The sequence below is a fragment of the Andrographis paniculata genome, unplaced genomic scaffold (genome assembly GCF_009805555.1).
Source record: "Andrographis paniculata isolate CXL003 unplaced genomic scaffold, ASM980555v1 Contig56END, whole genome shotgun sequence".
NCBI lineage: Eukaryota > Viridiplantae > Streptophyta > Magnoliopsida > Lamiales > Acanthaceae > Andrographis > Andrographis paniculata.
The window spans coordinates 37,173-56,704 of NW_026137591.1; the positions used below are offsets into that span (position 1 = coordinate 37,173).

Below are 19,532 nucleotides of genomic sequence, written 5' to 3' on the forward strand. Positions count from 1 at the left end.
AACGGAAGGGCCCAGGTCGCCCTAAATTGCGCTCTATTCAGGATTTCTCAGCGGCTATCCTTGATGCGAATCTTATTGATGTCGGCTTCAAAGGCTCTCCCCATACATGGACAAATCGGCGAGTTTGGGAGCGCCTTGACTGCATTCTCTACAATACTGCCTGGGAGGATTTCGCCGAGATGACTCGGGTTAGACACCTCCCGCGGATGCATTCGGATCACGCCCCGCTCTTGGTCCGGTTCTCGCATGAACGACACCGCCTTGCCTCTGCATTCCGGTTTCAGAATATGTGGACCAGACACCACACCTTCCAGGACCACGTCCGCCAGAGTTGGGTCGTCCCGACGGGTACCACCGGTCTCCTCAACCTGCGGCTGAAACTTGGACGCCTCAAGCAGCCTCTGAAATGGTGGAACAAATAGGTATTTGGTAATGTCTTTCAGGTACTGGCGGCAGCAGAGAATAATGCAGAGGAGTGCAAGGTGGCTTTCGATCGGGATCCCTCTAATGCCAACCTCCTCTGTCGTCAACGTAGCGCTGCGGCTTTGACACATGCGATTGCACTGGAGGAAGCTTTCTGGAAACAAAAAGCAGCATGTCGGTGGGCGGTCGAGGGTGAGCAGAATTCCCGTATGTTCCACTCCATGGTGAAGGAACGATGCCGGCGGGCTACGATTTTCTCGATGGCGGACGGTGATCGTACTCTCACTGATCACTCAGATATTAAGCGCTCTGCCATCACCTATTTCTCTAAGATGCTGGGACAGCCTGATGATGCCGACACCTCGGGAATGGATGCCTTGGCGGATCCACCGCCCTAGGTCCCGCCGGCCGAGTGCACTTGGTTGCTTGCGCCGCCTACGCTTTCGGATGTTCGTGCTGTGGTTTTCTCGATTGATCAGGATAGTGTGGCTGGCCCCGATGGCTTCTCTGCCGCCTTCTACCAAAAGTGTTAGGATATTATCCGGGAGGATGTGTTTGATGTTGTATTGGATTTCTTTTCGGGAGCTCCTCTCCTGAAGTTCTATACGGCGACGACTCTTGTGCTTATCCCCAAGAAGGACGGACCACTCGCTTGGGCTGATTATCGGCCTATTAGCCTCTGTAATGTGAGTAGTAAGATCTTCACAAAGCTTCTTATGCGCCTTGGCCCGCTACTGCCGCAGCTCATATCACCGCATCAGAGTGGCTTTGTCAAAGGCCGAGCGATCGCTGACAATATCCTGCTGGCTTCGGAAATAGTCCATGATCTCAATCTGCGGGGCGAATCGCATAACTTATTGCTGAAATTGGACCTTAACAAGGCCTACGATCGGGTCTCGTGGCGGTTCTTGCGGCATGCCCTTACCAGGTTCGGTTTCCCGGTTCATTTCATCACCTTGATCATGAATTGTGTAGAGCATGCTTGGTACTCAATCCTTGTGAATGGGGACCTGGGTGGCTTCTTCCCCTCCTTGCGAGGCCTTAGGCAGGGAGACCCCCTGTCCCCGACCCTGTTTGTTTTGGCTGCAGATCTTTTATCACGCGGCTTGGAGCGCCTATACAGTCGTGTCCCGGATCTGTACTACCGGTGTTGTGGTCGGTTCCGGTTGACGCACCTAGCCTATGCGGATGATGTCCTCATATTTGCTAATACCTGTGGCGATCGCATCAGCCTTCTGACGGACTTTCAAACGACCTATGCACGGATTACTGGTCAGAAGGTGAACTGCCAGAAAAGCCAATTTATCTTCAGCCGCCAGTGCCCGGAGAGTGTACAGCGGCAGCTTCAATCTGTGACTGGTTTCGGCACGGCTGGACTTCACCTTACGTATCTCGGTGCACCGCTCTATGTGGGTAATCGGCGTAATATTCTTTATAAGGAACTCATTGGGAAGCTCCGTCGTTATCTGCAGCGTTGGGATCGCTCAGTTCTATCACATGGGGGTCGCTTACAGTTGATCAAGAGCACTCTGTTCTCGCTCCCCCTCTATCTGCTGCAGGTACTTTGCCCCCCCAGACTGTCCTTCACTCTGTGGAGCAGTTTTTTGCTCGTTTTTTCTGGAGCTCTTATCACGGGCACCGCCGCCGCCATTGGATCTCCTGGGCGGATATTACACGGCCGCAGCAGGAGGGTGGGCTTGGCATTCGTCGCCTGTCTGATATGGTTCGGGCATTCTCGTTTAAACTGTGGTGGCGGCTCAGAGAGGGATCCTCCCTTTGGGCTCGTGCGCTTCAACAGAAGTATTTTCGCAACTCTTTCCCAGGCCTTGCACCTTGCCGAAGCTACGACAGTCCGGTATGGAAGCTTCTCTACCAAGTTCGAGATGAGGCGCAGACTCAGATCACTTGAAATTTGGGGCGTGGGGAGTGCTTCTTTTGGTATGATACTTGGTGTGGCGATCGCCCTCTCTGCACTGACCGCCAGGACCGTCCCCCGCCGATACGGGTGAAGGAGATGTGGTCAAATGGGACGTGCGATTTGACGCACCTTCGGGCCTACCTTCCGGAAACACTTGTTCAGCAGGTCTCTGCGATTCCTTTTGATCCCCTGACTGCCGATCAGCCAATCTGGAAGGCCTCGACTGCAGGTTTTTTTTCTACGACTTCTGCTTGGGAGATGAGCCGCACGGTTGGGGCTCGGAGCTGGCTTTCTTGCAGCCTATGGTCGCCACTTCTTACTCCTACAATGTCAGTTTTCCTATGGCGTTTATTTCGCTGTCGGATACCCGTCGATGAGGCCTTACGGAAGATGGGCCTTCCTATTGTTTCTCGCTGCCAGTGCTGTCGGGAGTCTGAGACGATCAAGCACTTATTCTTCTCGTCGGCGGTTGCGCAACGTGTGTGGCACCATTTCGCCGACTTATTTCGCATCCAACTCCCAGGGACCCATGCGCCCCACCTCATGGTTTCTGCTTGGCGCCTGTCCTCCCCTCATGTGCGGAGCATCCGTGCCTCTATCCCTCTTCTAGTTTTCTGGTTTCTTTGGATGGCACGGAACGACGCCAAACACCAAGGTATCCAGATTTCGTCTGACCGGATTATTTGGCGCATTCACTCTCATTTGCAGGTCCTTTGGCGTGCTGGCCTACTCCAGCGATAGCATTGGTCAGGGGATTTCCACCTTGCCTCCCGTCTCGGCCTTCGCCTCCCGCCCCCGGTCCCTCGGCCGCCGGTTTTAGTGCGCTGGGAAGCTCCTACTCCGGGATGGTTCAAACTCAACACTGATGGGGCATCACTTGGAAATCCAGGTGCTGCTGGGGCTGCGGGCATTATTCGGGACGCCACGGGTGCTCCCCTTGTGGCCTTCCAGGTCCCACTCCCGCACACGACAAATACTTTGGCTGAGTTGCATGCAATTCGATTTGGCGTGGACTTAGCAGTGGCACGAGGCCTCCTCCCTCTATGGATTGAGACGGACTCCGCCAGCAGTATCTCTTTACTCTCCTCCTCGGCGGGACATTGGACCCTCCAACCTTGTCTCCATCACCTGCGTCTACAACTACGCACCATCGAGTGGAGGATCTCCCATATCAACTGCGAGGGCAATAAAGTGGCGGATAAACTTGCGGCCACATCAGTCTCTCTTCCTCAGATACGGATCCTGGAGCCCACAGACATTCTTGCGAGGACTCGTGGCTTCATCATGCTGACGCAGCAGGCCTTTCGTGCTTTCGCTTTCGTTAGCTTTTATTTGCTTTTATAAGTTTCTTTTTACTGCTTTACCCTTTTTCGACATTGTACGCACAAACTTTTAGAACTACGTATGGCTTGATCCCGGCTCTTTGAGCCCAGCCAAAAAAAAAACCCTAAACCCTAAACCCTAAACTCCTTCAGCGACAGCAATGGTCAGGGGATTTTCACCTTGCTTCCCGTCTCGGCCTTCACCTCCCGCCCCCAGTCCCTCGGCCGCCGGTTTTAGTGCGCTGGGAAGCTCCTACTCCATGATGGTTCAAACTCAACACCGAGGGGGCATCACTTGGAAATCCAGGTGCTGCTGGGGCTGCGGGCATTATTCGGGACGCCACGGGCGCTCCCCTTGTGGCCTTCCAGATCCCACTCCCGCACGCGACAAATACTCTGGCTGAATTACAAGCGATTCGATCTGGCGTGGACTTAGCAGTGGTGCGAGGCCTCCTTCCTCTATGGATTGAGACGGACTCCGCCAGCAGTATCTCATTACTCTCCTCCTCGACGGGACATAGGACCCTCCAACCTTGTCTCCACCACCTGCGTCTTCAACTACGCACCATCGAGTGGAGGATCTCCCATATCTACCGCGAGGGCAATCATGTGGCGGACAACCTAGCGAACACATCAGTCTCCCTTCCTCAGATGCGGATCCTAAAGCCAGCGGACATCCCTGCGAGGGCTCGTGGCTTCATCCATGCTGGCGCAGTGGGCCTTCCGTGCTTTTGCTTTCGTTAGCTCTTACTTGCTTTTATAAGTTTCTTTTTACTTCTTTTATCCTTTTAGACCTTGTACGCACAAACTTTTTTAGAACTACGTATGGCTTGATCCCGTTTGGGTACGTAGGCAGCTCTTTGAGCCTAGCCATAAAAAAAAAAACCCTACACCCTAAATCCTAAATGTGTTTACTGGGTTTTGTCTTGAAATTGGGCTGTGTTTTATTGGGTCTGTCTGTTATTTTTTCAAAGCCCACAAGCATTTGTATTTTGAAGGGCTTGGGCTTTCATTTCCATTTGGCCCATTTGGATTAGCTGTAGGGAAAATATTGTATTTAGCTGTTTTGGTTTGGCTTTTACCTTGGGCCGGATCTGTGTCACTACTGGGCTAGCTAGCATGTACTGGTTGAGGAGGCCCAAACCTTGTTTGGGCCTTTTTGTTTGGACTTGTAAAAATTTCTTGGATGATATGAAAATTTGGTTTTAAAAAAAAAAACCCTAAACCCTAAACCCTAAACCCTAAACCTTAAACCCTAAACCCGAGGCCTCCTCCCTCTATGGATTGAGACGGACTCTGCCAGTAGTATCTCTTTACTCTCCTCCTCGACGGGACATTGGACCCTCCAACCTTGTCTTCACCACCTGCGTCTTCAACTACGCACCATCGAGTGGAGGATCTCTCATATCTACCGCGAGGGCAATCAAGTGGCGGACAACCTTGCGAACACATCAGTCTCCCTTCCTCAGATGCGGATCCTAGAGCCAGCGGACATCCCTGCGAGGGCTCGTAGCTTCATCCATGCTGGCGCAGCGGGCCTTCCGTGCTTTTGCTTTCGTTAGCTCTTACTTGCTTTTATAAGTTTCTTTTTACTGCTTTTTATCCTTTTAGACCTTGTACGCACAAACTTTTTTAGAACTACGTATGGCTTGATCCCGTTTGGGTACGTAGGCAGCTCTTTGAGCTCAGCCATTAAAAGAAAACCCTAAACCCGTCTGTGCAAGTGCGAAGCTCTCTGCATAACAATGATGCTTAGATTGCAAAAAGCGTCTTCTTCTCGCATTGTAAAGTTATCTATTACAAGATTTTCAACTAGATGTACGGAAGTGTAGGCTCTTGTGCGCATCTTGCAATGGTCAATTCTTCATGGACTCAAGCACATATCGAGAAGCTTTGGGGAATCCCTTCTTGTATTAAGAGGGTCTACCCTCCCTATGATACTTCTGGTCTCCAGAAGCTACCCTTGGAAAGATCGGTGGAGCCAATGAGGATAATTTATGTGGCTCAATTTCGTCCCGATAAGGCTCACCTGCTTCAACTTGAGGCATTTGCGGTTGCTATCGAGAATCTTGATTCACATCTCCTCCGGCCTAAACTCCAGTTTGTCGGTAGTTGCAGGAATAAAGCAAACGAGAAGCGATTGCTTGTTTTAAAAAACCGTACGAATGAGCTAAATTTGGGCTGTCATGTTGAGTTTTATAAAAATGTGCCCTACAGTAAGCTGGTGAGTCTCTTGGGTGATGCAACGATGGGAATTCATTCCATGACAGACGAGCATTTTAGTATCAGTGTGGTGGAATTCATGGCTGCCGGTGCTATACCAATCGCTCACAATTCAGCTGATCCCAAAATGGACATAGTTTTACCCGAGGATGGAAAGCCAACGGGGTTTCTCGCCCAAACTGTCCAAGAATACGCCGATGCCATTCTTTTGGTTATCAGAATGTCAGATTCGGACCGGCTTGAAATGGCTGCAGCTGCAAGAAAACGAGCTTTACAGTTTTCAGGACAAAGATTCGATCAAGATTTCATGGCTGCAATAGAACCACTCATGTCGGGTTCTTCTCAATCTTAATGACAAGAAAACTCGGTAATTCTAAACTCTATTTTGTTAACAAATTTACAATATAGTTGAGTTAGAACATGCTTCTCTGACCATAATTTATGATCAATCCCTTCTATACTGACGTAGTTTTGGGCTTTGATAAATCTTGATAAGTCGAAATGCATGGCCTGTTTCTTTATTGCACGTAGGATACAAAAAAAAACCCCAAAAACCTAAACCTAAACCCTAACCCCCCAAAGTAGGCAGCTCTTTGAGCCCAACCATATAAAAAAAAAAAAAAAAACCCTAACCCCCCAAAGCAACATGAAAACAGTAATTATGCATTCACCGCTAAGATGTTGACATAAGGTCTCTTAAGGATTTCTAGATGATATCTAGGAACTTACCATGAAACAATGAAACCAATGTTTTATCTTCTTTAATAAATCATCACAGCGAGCAGAGTTTGAAAAACCACATTTATAGATCACGATTATACATATATGGGGGGATGCACGCAAAAATATAGTTAATTATGAGATAAATTTTTTCTTAACAACATGATAATAAATAAATATAAGAAAAAACAGATGCATCAACAATGCCATGAAGACAATAATGGCATTTCATTAAGGAGTTGAACTAAAGGAACCGTTTTATAGGCCTCTTATGGGTTTCCGAATGATGATGTGAAATGAATGTGAAACAATTAGCTGAAGTTTCGATCAAAACTCGCAAGTGATCAGACGTTCACAGAAGTTAAGTATGTGCTTTGTTGGTTCCCTGAAATAGCTTAAAACACTTGAATCACATGCTGATTGATTATGAACCAAGGGTTAAATTATAAATAGGCTATCAATATAAGAATCTAAAAGGGGAAATAAATAATGATAATAATAATAATAATAATAATAATAATAATAATAATAATAATAATAAAGCAAGAACTTGTATCGCATAAATTTTCACTTTAATTCCGTAGTCCAGACCAAAAATCCGGAAGTTCTCAATGGCGAAAACTAAAAACTTGCCAGACGATAAACCCAGAAGTTTAACATTGAATTTCGGGGTTAAAAAGCATGGTGGCGACAGAGCGATGAAGCAACAAAATAGGGAGCACGGAAAAAATGAGGAACGGGAACGAACCTTGAGAGGGTGGAGACCAACCTTGAGATCGAGGGCGATCCGGTCATTATCTTCGTCCACAGCCGGAGGGGGTAGATTGGTGGCAGTGGTTTTCTTTTTTTTTGCTGCCAATTCCATGGTAAGCCGTGAGCCCTACCCTCCTCTCCAACTCTGTCTATGTGATCTCCCCTTTAAAGTTGAAATGAATAAAATGATTTGGGGTTTAGTTTTAACTAAAGGCGCAATGTTTAGCTATCATATGAGGGTCTATTTCTTTAGCCATCGGATAAAAAATATCTATATTTCCATTTTTAATAAAAATATTATTTTTATTTTTTACTCTAAAATTTTTTTTTTAACAATTTTTTTTAAAATTCATGTCCCTTCAAAATTAAGAACAAAAAAACTTTATAGGACGAATGAATATAATATGAGTTTTTTATTTTAAATTAAAATAAATATTATTTATTATGCATATTCTTTAATTAAAATATAATTCATTCGTCTCATAACAAATGACATATTATATATTTTGTAAAATACACTAAGTGGGTGTTTGGCAAATAGTTTTTTGAAGAATTTTTAACTTATTGAACAGCTTTTAGCTGTTTGACCAGTCAAAAAGCTAATTTAGGTATTTGGTAAATTAGCTTTTTGGAATAGTTTTTTGGACCCAAAAAGCTAATTTCTGAAAAGCTAACTTACCAACGTTTTGAAATAGCTTTTTCTGTAAAAAAAATTTTTATTCTTTATATGCCCTTAAAAATTTATTATGCATTTTACACAAATAAATATATTTTGATTATTTATTAATTATATTAAAATATTTTATTATAATATAATTTTACTTTTATAAATTTAAAATAATTAATTTTTATATAAAAATTATTTTAATTGTAAAATATATAAATTTATTAAAATAACATAAAATAGAAAATAAAAATATTAATAATTTATTTTTATATTAAAATTACATTATATAAATTTTATACTAAAAATAAATTAAATTTATTGAAAATTATAAATATAATGAACTAATCGTGACACGACCCCACTTACACTATACTACTAACGCCAATTCAACCTATTTGTAAACGGTAAACATGCTATAATCCCTCTTAATTACATTCATATATAACAACCTGTTAACATGGTATATATTTTTTTCTCGGCAAAACATAACATAACTCAACGGTAACCTGTTAAAATTCACCAAAAGGATCTCAAACCATATCAAAAACTACATAATCGACATACTATTTATAACAACACCATACAACTTCTAAATCTCCGTAGAACAACGGAAGCAAAACAAGCCACGGTCATGCCCGCAGGTCGTCATCTATGTACACGGTAACTCAAAATGCCTATAAGAGCGCCACGGCTACTCCAGTCTGTCTACCAAGTCATATATAATCAAGATTACCTACAATGCATAAGTTGAGTGAGATTTATAAATCTCCGTAAGTAGAAATTATGTATGATGTGAAGTTTATCTCAAAATTCTCACTATGCAGAATGTGCTCTCATTTGAAATCACCAATTTATTTATGAAATACTTTCCAGGGCCCCTAGACACACTGTTATACACCGGAAGAGCTCAATATCTATATATTCAAATCAAACGATGGCCTACACCGGGTCTCCTCGTAAGGTTTCCCTGGGTCGCTTCTTCCCAGGTCGCCTCTTCCGAATGCATTGTTTATGCATTGTATGTAAAGTCACAATAGACGGTGGCCTACACCAGGTAGCCTACACCAGGTTTCCCCAGGTCGCTTCTTCCGAGGTCGCTTCTCCCGCCCTCGGTGTATAATCAGCGGTCGAACATAGTAAAACCATCTTATTTCATTTCAATGCATGATATGCATGTTTAATGAAAATGCAATGCAACATATTTCACAATATACAGATATTATTGAACTCACTGGTTCAAACCACATCAATTTTGGAGCTCACAGACTCCTTCAACATCAAATATAAAGTTCACAGGCTCAACCATATCACATGCAGCGCTCACAGGCTGAAACCAATTTGTATATGAAGCTCACAGGCTCAAACTACATAATCACATAATATTAATCACATATTACAGTTTTTTTATATTCACATATTATCAAACAAACATAAATAACTCGTAAAATAATATATTTATGCATTATAGTTGCAAATGAATTTCTACTTAACTGAAATTTGCAAAAAACGTCAATAACCCTAACTCTTACAGCCCTTTTCCTAATTCCAGTATCGTATCTAACAACAATTAATTACATATATTACCCCAATTTACTAAATAACTATTTCTACTCAAAACTTCCTCTACTTAGTAAAAATAGCAATAATTAGTGAACACAAAGAAGTACCTGAACTAGGTTTTTAACGAATTTGGCATAAAAGTTTTTTTTTCTTCTTCCTCTTCTTCTTTTTCTTCTTCGCGTTCCTTCTGCCTTATCGTCTGTAATGAATTGATGATTGAGGTGGCGGGGGATTTATTCCCTGCCCCCACCGCCTTAACTTTTATTATTATTATTATTATTATTATTATTATTATTATTATTATTATTATTTTTCATTATTATTATTATTATTAATATTATGATTATTTTTATTATTATTTTATTTATTTTAGTTTTTATTTAAAATTACAATTAATTTTCAAGTGATCCATATATAACTTACACCTTTAATATCTAAATAATTTACCCAACCTATTTGTATCCTACTGGAATCTCAAATAAGTTATGATAATATTTTCTTATTAATAAACATGTAAAACATATACCAAATTATAAACAATTTAACATATAAGTAATTTATCAGCACCTAAAATATGAAATATATATTGGCCAATGAGTAGTGAGAACCTCGGGTATCACAAATTGATAACTAACATAATAAATATATACACAAAAATTTATTATTTTATATTTTACATCATTTTCAATAGAAAAAACTACTTATATATTTTAATAAAAATATATTTTTTTTTAAAATTTAACTGTAATAAAAATAAATATTTTTATAACACTTTTACAATTTTCAATAACTAATAACAAAAAATTTTAAATATTCTAAACTCAAAAGAACATAATTGAATATATTAGAAACAAAAATAAAATAGAAATGTCCTCAATTGTCATTTTACATATAAACAGCTAATATCAAACAGTTGTTTTACCAAACATTTTAATACAAACAACTAATCAAACCAGCTAGTCAAACCAGCTAATTAAATCAGTTAACAACTATCAGCTAATTGAATCAGCTAACAGCTACCAACTATCAACCAATTGTCAAACACGCCCTAATTATTTAACAAATATAAACTAATATAATTCATTTTATAATATATGACATTATACAGATCTGACTCATTCAAAAAAAACTATTTTTATTTATTTCATCAGTAGACAAATATTTTTACCTATGTTTAAAACTTCTCATTTTTATAAAATTGATTTATGAATTCAAAATTGAATTGAATGTGATTAAAAATAAATTTACACTACTAACTTGAAATACAAGTACATAATTAAAAAAATTAAAAGATGAAGTCAAGGAATGAGTCAGCCATTGAAGAGCATTATGAAATCATATATTAGGTTGGGTGCGAAATGGATTGACGTAGGCTTAGAGGTGGGTGGGTAGATAGGGACGGGTGAATCAATTAATAAATTCACTACTTGTATTTCTATCATATTTTTTAAGTCAAATTGAATTTAAAGAGTTCTTTTCACGTGAAGTTCTTAGTTTACCTGACATCGTGATTTCTTTCATAATCATGTAACTATATTAGATGATTTATATTCGTATTTTGGTCAAAGTTATGTAATATGTTTTGCAAAATAGTTATCTAAAGTATGTGTTAGTCGGGAAGGGATCCTCAGCATCATCCCCTCTCTGCCCCACCCTGCCCACACACACCAATATATAGATATATGGGTGTGTATTTATAAAATTGATTTTATAGATACACGCCGATGTATCTATACATTGGGTGTGTGATGATGCTAAGAGTGGGGCAGGGAGGGGTGATGTTGAGGATCCCCTCCCGTATTAGTCATAGATGATAATGCGATGAAAAATTAAGATATTAAATAAACATTGTGTTTCCACAACAAAACTATAAACAAATTTCTTGTTATTTATTAACACTTTTCTTGTTCCTTATAAATATATTTCTTGTTGCTTACAAATTATCATTACGACACTACTTTTAGTTTTTACAACATATAAATATATATATCAAATAAAATATGTCCAAAATAATATTGAAGGCAAAATTTAATTTTTGAAAATTAATAGGAGAAACCAAACAATCAAAGCCTTAAGCAAAACTCCTTGTTCTTGTTTGTAATTGCATAAATAAAACCAAACATATTCTGCAAGGCTGGGAGTACATCCATGATTCAAAATTCGATTTAGTTGATGAAGTCAATCGACTCTAGACAATGACGATTCTAACTGAACGCTCGATGGACAACCATCATCAATAGTAGTGGCTTCTCTCCAATAGCAGAGAGTGATGCAATTCGAAAGCGGAAAAGCATAATTCAGAGACGACTTTTTTGATGATTTGAACGAACAACAACGGTCGAATAGTGATGCATGTAATCTTCTTTCTGATCTTCTCCAGGCAAACACGAATGAACAACTCCGGACAACATTGAATTATTTCTTCCTCATATTCGATTCCTTTGGTGTTTTGGTCTATGGTAAGACATGGTTGATATGGGATATAATATTTTATCATATCGATATTGTACTGAAAATTCGTTATAATAGATATCTATACCTGAGTATGCCGATATATTGAATATCAAAATAAATTACGATATTTTTTGTATATACAAAAATATCAATTTATATATTGTTATCGTACCGAAAAAATTCAATAAATTTCAATAGCTATGGTATTTTTTTTTTTGGATATTGTGTATGTATATATATTATATTTTTGTATATTTCCTCCCTATAAGAAATAATAAATATTTAATACTATCTCCGTTCCATAAGAACGGTACCGTTTGCGTTTGCATCATTGTGTTTAATATTAAAAATATTATTAAATTTATATAATTTATTTCTCAAATGTCATTGTATTTGTATTAAAAGAGACTAATATAAATATTTTTGTATTTTTTTCTTAATTTATACTACGTATTAATATAATAATTAATATTCAAAGATGGACATTAAAAAAAAAAAAAAAAAAAAAAAAAGCCTATCATACTCTTTTCATGAGATGTGTATCTTTGGAAAAATTATTATTTGATAAATAATATAAAAAGTTCTAAAAATATATTTTGTTTGGACATGAAAATTTAGGTAGTATAGATTAATTATTTAAATAGTGAAATTAATTATTTAATGATTTTTTTTTTTGAATATGTGTTTAAATATTTCTATATTATATCTCAGTAAAATATATATGATACAAATATCATTTTTTAAAAAAAAATAATAATTTTTGTTGAGTGTGTTTAACAGAAATAAATTTATAAAATATAAAAAGAAACTATCGATAAACAAAAAAGATAATGGATCATCCGGACAAAGATAGTATTTGTAAACAACACTAAGGGGGCCGATACATGTGGATTATATCACTATGTTCTTTCATTGAATTGCAATTTCCAAAAAAATATTAATTAAAACACATAATTTTTTATAAAAAATCAAAAAGTAAAAAACAAAAAAATATTCAAATACTGATTACAAAAATTTAAAAGGTCAAATATTTAACTTAATATTAAATATTATATATTTATATTTTACTTAATATTAAAAATATTTTTATATTTGTATATATTTTTTTTTACAAATATCTTTTATATTATATATTTTATAATTTTGACACAATTTTTCGTACTACAAGCTAAATATTATTTTATCTAAAAACTGAAACCAAACATATATATATATATATATATCAACATAAATAAACCCTAACCACATTTAAGTTGAGATCACCATTTCCCGTTCAAAGCAAATTGGACCATCGAATTGGGCCGAAAATAGTCTCGAATATGAATCATTCAGAAGCTATAAATCCAATAAATGCACCTGTTTGAAATGAACGCACGATCCAGTCCACCAAACACAGACAATTGCTTTCTGAGTAATTTCTTTGTCGGCAACCGGGGGAGTGACCTTCGAATGCCTGTCATATCATTTTATTGGCTGAAGTAATCCCACGACGAAATAGCCCAATGGTTTCGTTTCGGCTTTTCTTCGTTTTTCTCTCTCTCTCTCTCGGCAAGGGCATCTGCAATTCTCTTTCAGGGGCAGGGCAGAGTGGGTAATAACATGAATGAAATACGACTACTAAATAAAAATAAGAATAAGAGGAAGGATAAAGAAAGAAAAGAAAAAGAAATGACCTACCCAACCCAACCCAGCACACCGCACTCCCACCGCCCAATATATAATGAAGGCAGGGCAGGGCTGGGCAGGCAGGGCGTGCTTTGTGCAGACGGATGAACAAAAAGGATAGCCATATGATCCATCCATACCAACACAACACTTCGATATATTGAAACACGCAGCCCCCTCCGAAAATTCTTACCTCTTTCCTTTTCGTCCAGTTCCGCACCTCGGACTCAAATCGCAGATTCTGTTGTTAACACTTGCCCTTTCTTTCTCCTTTTCCTTGAAAAACGGTAAACCCCGTTCAAGGTAACAATAATATGCCATGAGTATTTTCACTGAAGATCTGTTGTTGATGGGTTGATTGGATTGGATTCTTAACTAGTATTGTCCGTATTTTGTCTTCGATTCTCCTGTTTCTGTGGTACGATCTGTAGTTTTGGCTGTGTGAATTCCTCATTTTTATTTACCATATACTGTTCTTTTTATTAAATGCACGATGGCTGTCTACCATTCAAGCTTCTTCGAATTATCGGAAACTCAGTCGATTTATTTCTTCGATTATGTATGTATGTATGTATATATATATTTGTTTGTCTGATCTTATTTCCATCTCTCTGCTTGTTTTTTAGGAGAATTTCTTATAAGGATTTCGCACCTGGTCTTTTTGTATAGGTTACAATTCATGATTTTAAGTAACCGTAGATATTGCCGATTGTTAATCATTTGATATCATGATTTCCATGGTTACATGAGTGGGAGGGAATTGTAATGGTGATGTTTAACGACGGAGAACATTTATTTTGTTTTTTAGGGTGTATTGCACTCACTTTGTCATTACAAGTCTAGGAACGATTATGAGATTTCTAGGTGTCAATTTGTAGGTGTTTGTGCTGATCATAATGATGCTAACCTAAATAATGATGAGCTAGGGCTCTCGGAGGGGGAATATTTTATGATTGTTCGTCAAGCTAATTTTAGAAAAACTTTTGGTTACTCACCCATAGGGATCTTGACTTTGTGATTTACTTTGGTATTGAGTTTGACTTGTCAGAATTTGGGTTGTTGATTCCTGTCTATCAAATGGTTAGGCAATTTAAGCTGCACTTTGATTGTATCAATGAAACATATCAGTCCTAACTGATTGTTGCCCTTCACCAGAACAAGCAGATGCATATAGGAGAGGCCTTCTATAGGTGTCGCAACAACGTCCCACAAATTAAATCTTTTGAGTGTTCCATAACCTGCACCTCTTGATGCCTTTGTCAATAGAAAAACTAGTCTGGATACAATCTTGGAATGTAACTTGTTAATGATCTGCAAAATTGAGGTGGTATAGCTCTATTTGTATTACGTGCTATAGTGTGTTTGCATTATGCATATCTACATAACTTCAAGAAGCATGTTTCTGTTTCTCTGTGGATTGAACTTATGATATTTAATATAAGCATCAGTAGTAGGGTGGTTGGATGCATCCGAATGTAGAGGTATATGTATATCTTTCGAGAAGCCTGATAAAATCTCAACTGAGAGATGTATGTACCAGCATAGCATATTCATGAAACTACTATTTTAGTTAAAACTAAAGCCCAAATCATTTCATTCATTTCAACTTTAAAGGGGAGATCACATAGACGGAGTCGGAGAGGAGGGTAGGGCTCACGGCTTACCATGGAATTGGCAGCAGAGAAAAAGGAAACCACCGCCACCAATCTACCCCCTCCAGCTGTGGACGAAGATAAAGACCAGATCGCCCTCGATCTCAAGGCTGGTCTCCACCCTCTCAAGGTTCGTTCCCGTTCCTCATTTTTGCCGTGCTCCCTATTTTGTTGCTTCATTGCTCTGTCGCCACCATACCTTTTAACCCCGAAACTCAATGTTAAACTTTTGGTTTTATCGTCTGCCAAGTTTTTAGTTTTCGCCATTGAGAACTTTCGGATTTCTAGTCTGGACTATGCTTATCAACTGAAATTAAAGTGAAAATTTATGCGATACAAGTTCCTGCTTTATTATTATTATTATTATTATTATTATTATTTATTTATTTATTTATTTTCCCTTTTAGATTCTTATATCGATAGCCTATTTATGATTTAACCCTTGGTTCATAATCAATCAGCGTGTGAGTCAAGTGTATCAAGCTATTTTAGGGAACCAACAAAGCACATACTTAACTTCTGTGAACGATCACTTGCGAGTTTTGATCAAAACTTTAGCTAATTGTTTCACATTCATTTCACATCATCATCCGGAAACCCATAAGAGGCCTATAAAACGGTTCCTTTAGTTCAACTCCTTAATGAAATGCCATTATTGTCTTCATGGCATTGTTGATGCATCTGTTTTTTCTTATATTTATTTATTATCATGTTTTTAAGAAAAAATTTATCTCATACTTAACTATATTTTTGCGTGCATCCCCCTTATATGTATAATCGTGATCTATAAATGTGGTTTCTCAAACTCTGCTCGCTGTGATGATTTATTAAAGAAGATAAAACATTGGTTTATTATTTCATGGTCAGTTCCCAGATATCATATGGAAACCCTTAAAATAATTTTATACCTAACTATGTCCGTGCATGTGTTTCCATATTTACTTCTTAACATAGTCTGTTATTATTGTTTACTTAGCCTATACTTGTTGTGATACTTTTCATAAATAATGGGGAATGTCTAGAGGTAAAAGTTAGAGAGTTTAAATTTTTAATATGTAATATTTTGAGCAAAGAAAAAATACACTTTTATATGATTTGGAAAAATGTAAACTGATTAGAAAACATATCTAATGTTTTGTGGGAGGAAAGACGCCTGAATTAGTTTTGGAAGAAGTTTGTTCTTTTTTATTTCTAAACTCTGTTTTAATCTATTTAATGTTCTATTTTTCCTTAAGAAAACCATCATGTTCAACAATTAGTCTTTTACATGCAAAATATCACATTAGACAACAATTTTTACTAGAAGTGTTTAAATGTAAAATACAAATGAAGACGCAAAAGAATACAATCATTTATTCTGCAAGTAACAGGGCACTGATGAGAGAAAAATAAGTAATGCTTTGCACGAGGAAATACTCCTAAATAATTTTGGAATTTTTTTCAAAATCTTGTCTCTTTTTTACTTGTTTTATTTTCTTACATTTCTTTGCTTATTCTGCAAGTTTGTTTTTCCCCTTCATGGTTTTTCTTCTGAATCTTCTGATTGTCAAAACCATTTATAATGATTGTGTTTCAGGTGGGGGAAATTTTATGATTGAGTTTTTTTATTTTTATTTTATTTTATATAATTCTATTCATGGGATTCATCGTTAAATCTTTTCCTTGTCATCTTCTTTTGAAATATGTATATATGATTTTCAGCACAAATTTGTATTCTGGTACACTCGCCGAACGCCTGGAGTTCGAACTCAAACATCATATGAGGATAATGTTAAGAAGATTGTGGAATTCAGTACGGTATGCTTTCTTTTTCCAGTTTGAATGGTTTAAGGAGGTTGTGATGTCTTGATGCATCTTTTCTCTTAAGCTAAATATTCACTGTATTTATTAACGAACATACCATTATTATTTATCTGATGTATTTCAGGTTGAAGCCTTCTGGGTCTGCTATTGCCACTTAGCTCGACCATCCACATTGCCAAGCCCAACTGATTTGCATTTATTCAAGGCTGGTATCCGTCCACTGTGGGAGGTGTGCTTATTTGTTGAGATATTTTATGTGCTTCTACTTTAATTTAAGACTGCTTTTCATTTAAGTTAAACATTTTATTTTTCTCAGGATTCTGCTAACTGCAATGGTGGTAAATGGATTATTAGGTTTAAAAAGATTGTATCAGGCCGGTTCTGGGAGGACCTGGTATGGAGCTAAGTGCTTAACAATATACTATTTAAATATTTTTTTGTTTTTTATAATTATAGTTTAGATGTCAATCATGTGCCCAGGCATAAGCCACATAATTTTGTTCCTTGTGTACATAATTTTGATAAATGATTGATCTGCCTATTTGTAGAAAGTGTTCACGATCAGGGAGGGGTGATCATGAAGCGCTCTTCTCAGAAGTTTTAGAAAACCCTTGAAGTGCTTATTTTGAATGTTTTTATGCATATCTATTTTTTTTTTTTTATCGGATATGCATATTTTTACTTGCTCAGTCCAACCAGAAAGTAAACATTTTTCTATTTGGTTGTCCAATTATAAAATAATCATTTCATTAAATACCCAATTTTTTTTTTCACAAATACCTATAATTTACATCACATCATTACTTTTACACAAAAAAGGGCAAAAATATCATTATACTACTCTTAACTACCCACTACATACTATTTTACCCCCTCAGTCCAGCCGGAAAGTAAATATATTTCTATCTTGGGTTGTCCAACTACAAAGTAACTATTTTATTAAATACCAAATTTTTTTCCACAAATATCCTTAATTTATGTCATCATTAGTTTTACACCAAAAAGTAAGGGCAAAAATGTTATTACATTAGTCTTAACTACCCAATACATATTATTATTTTTTAAACTCTGCGTCAAAAGTAAATGTTTATTTTGTAATAGGGCGGAGGTACTATCTTTTGTTAAATGGCTTGTTGTGGCTTTGATCCTGTTTGATAAGGTGGGTTGATTGAGAATTGATAGGGCATTAATTTAGGTACTTGATGGTGGCATTCAAGTAACTATTACGGGCATTATTATTTGATATTGCTATTTTGTAGCTTGTAGCATCAGAAAAATTTGATTAGTAGTTGTGTATTGGATATTGATATGCAGATTCTGGCATTAATAGGAGACCAGCTTGATTATGGTGATAATATTTGTGGAGCAGTATTGAGTATCCGTTTTAACGAGGACATAGTGAGTGTGTGGAACCGCAATGCTTCTGACCATCAGGTCAGTTGCTCTTTTTTATTTGGCTATACATAATAATACCCCAAGCCTTAGTTTCCTTTGGTGATGTTATATTGCGAGGGAGAATGCATGCTCTTGTGCTTATTTGCTTTGTTGTCCGACCTGCAGGCGGTTATGGCTCTGAGAGATTCCATCAAAAGACATTTAAAGCTTCCCCACAGCTACGTGATGGAGTACAAGCCCCATGACGCCTCCCTGCGAGACAACTCCTCATACCGCAACACATGGTTGAGAGGATGAGGCTGCCACTGGCTCCGCAACAAAGAGATGGATGACCATGCCACTTTACAATTTGTCATATGAAGGTAGATTCATCCATCCATGTTGGCGCAGGCTTGGCCTCTTAATTGAATCTCACCTCACCCTACAGTCACATAGGGCTATGCATCCATCCATCTCCTGTGTATTCGATGGATGGTTGACTTACTCACCTATCACTATGCTGTTGGTTTACTTTTGATACCGGGCTCGCTAGCTTGCACTATTGTCTTTCCATGACCCTCCCTCACCCCTTTTCCATCGTCACAATCCTCCCTCCCTCCCTCCAGTTCATCCGCCTATTAAATATATATGAATGATCATCTTTCATTAGATTTCAAATGAAAACTTTGGGAAATTAGTAGCGGATTGGTTCGACTCAATAAAAGTAAATTTGTCAATTAATAGAAGAAAAGAAAACGTGAAAGGCAAAAGAAGAGGAGGAATAGCTAGGAAGGGAAGGAGGGCGGGATGAGGTGTTTTTTCACTTTTTTTTCTTAAAAAAATTTACATTTAAATATTTTTTTTTAGGGTGTGTTTGTTTGGAAATTAGATTTTAAAAACACTGTTTATTTCCTTTTCTTTAAAAAAATATTAAATTAAATATTTATTTTTTATTTTTTATATTATACTAAAAATTAATTTTACAATAAAAAACATCA

At 37.7% G+C, this 19,532-nt stretch overlaps 3 protein-coding genes across 7 annotated transcripts in view; all 3 read left to right on the forward strand.

Moving 5' to 3' along the window:
* The first annotated feature begins 5,464 nt into the window (after window positions 1-5,464).
* On the forward strand, window positions 5,465-6,293 carry LOC127256717 (GDP-Man:Man(3)GlcNAc(2)-PP-Dol alpha-1,2-mannosyltransferase-like). Its single transcript, XM_051282866.1, has one exon. The coding sequence runs from the start codon at window positions 5,480-5,482 to the stop codon at window positions 6,236-6,238; it is 759 nt and encodes a 252-aa protein (XP_051138823.1). The 5' UTR covers window positions 5,465-5,479; the 3' UTR covers window positions 6,239-6,293.
* A 7,550-nt stretch (window positions 6,294-13,843) lies between these two features.
* LOC127256573 (eukaryotic translation initiation factor NCBP-like) lies at window positions 13,844-19,105 on the forward strand. Of its 3 annotated transcripts, none has more exons than XM_051282656.1 (7): window positions 13,844-13,992; window positions 15,320-15,487; window positions 17,059-17,154; window positions 17,285-17,389; window positions 17,477-17,554; window positions 18,475-18,594; window positions 18,721-19,105. In XM_051282656.1, the coding sequence occupies exons 2-7, from the start codon at window positions 15,371-15,373 to the stop codon at window positions 18,850-18,852; spliced, it is 648 nt and encodes a 215-aa protein (XP_051138613.1). In that variant the 5' UTR covers window positions 13,844-13,992; window positions 15,320-15,370; the 3' UTR covers window positions 18,853-19,105. The 3 variants fall into 3 exon arrangements, with proteins under 3 accessions (XP_051138613.1, XP_051138611.1, XP_051138612.1); XM_051282654.1 differs by having other exon boundaries at window positions 13,861-14,008; XM_051282655.1 differs by having other exon boundaries at window positions 13,986-14,123.
* Window positions 13,845-19,532, forward strand: part of LOC127256571 (casein kinase 1-like protein HD16) — a 30,010-nt gene continuing 24,322 nt past the window's right edge. The window contains exon 1 of one of the 3 annotated variants that reach the window (XM_051282649.1): window positions 13,845-13,992. The gene's annotated coding sequence lies outside the window, so the exon portion shown is untranslated. Of the gene's footprint in view, window positions 14,009-19,532 lie in introns of all 3 variants that reach the window. The other 2 variants (XM_051282645.1, XM_051282647.1) reach the window with 2 other exon arrangements.

What these genes read in the sequence shown, in the direction of transcription:
- LOC127256573 (XM_051282656.1), top strand. Translation starts at nt 15,371, where the DNA reads ATGGAATTGGCAGCAGAGAAAAAGGAAACCACCGCCACCAATCTACCC. An exon ending in AGATTGTGGAATTCAGTACG is followed by an intron (nt 17,155 to 17,284) that starts GTATGCTTTCTT and finishes GATGTATTTCAG; the next exon opens with GTTGAAGCCTTCTGGGTCTG. An exon ending in GCAATGCTTCTGACCATCAG is followed by an intron (nt 18,595 to 18,720) that starts GTCAGTTGCTCT and finishes TCCGACCTGCAG; the next exon opens with GCGGTTATGGCTCTGAGAGA.
- LOC127256717 (XM_051282866.1), top strand. Translation starts at nt 5,480, where the DNA reads ATGTACGGAAGTGTAGGCTCTTGTGCGCATCTTGCAATGGTCAATTCT.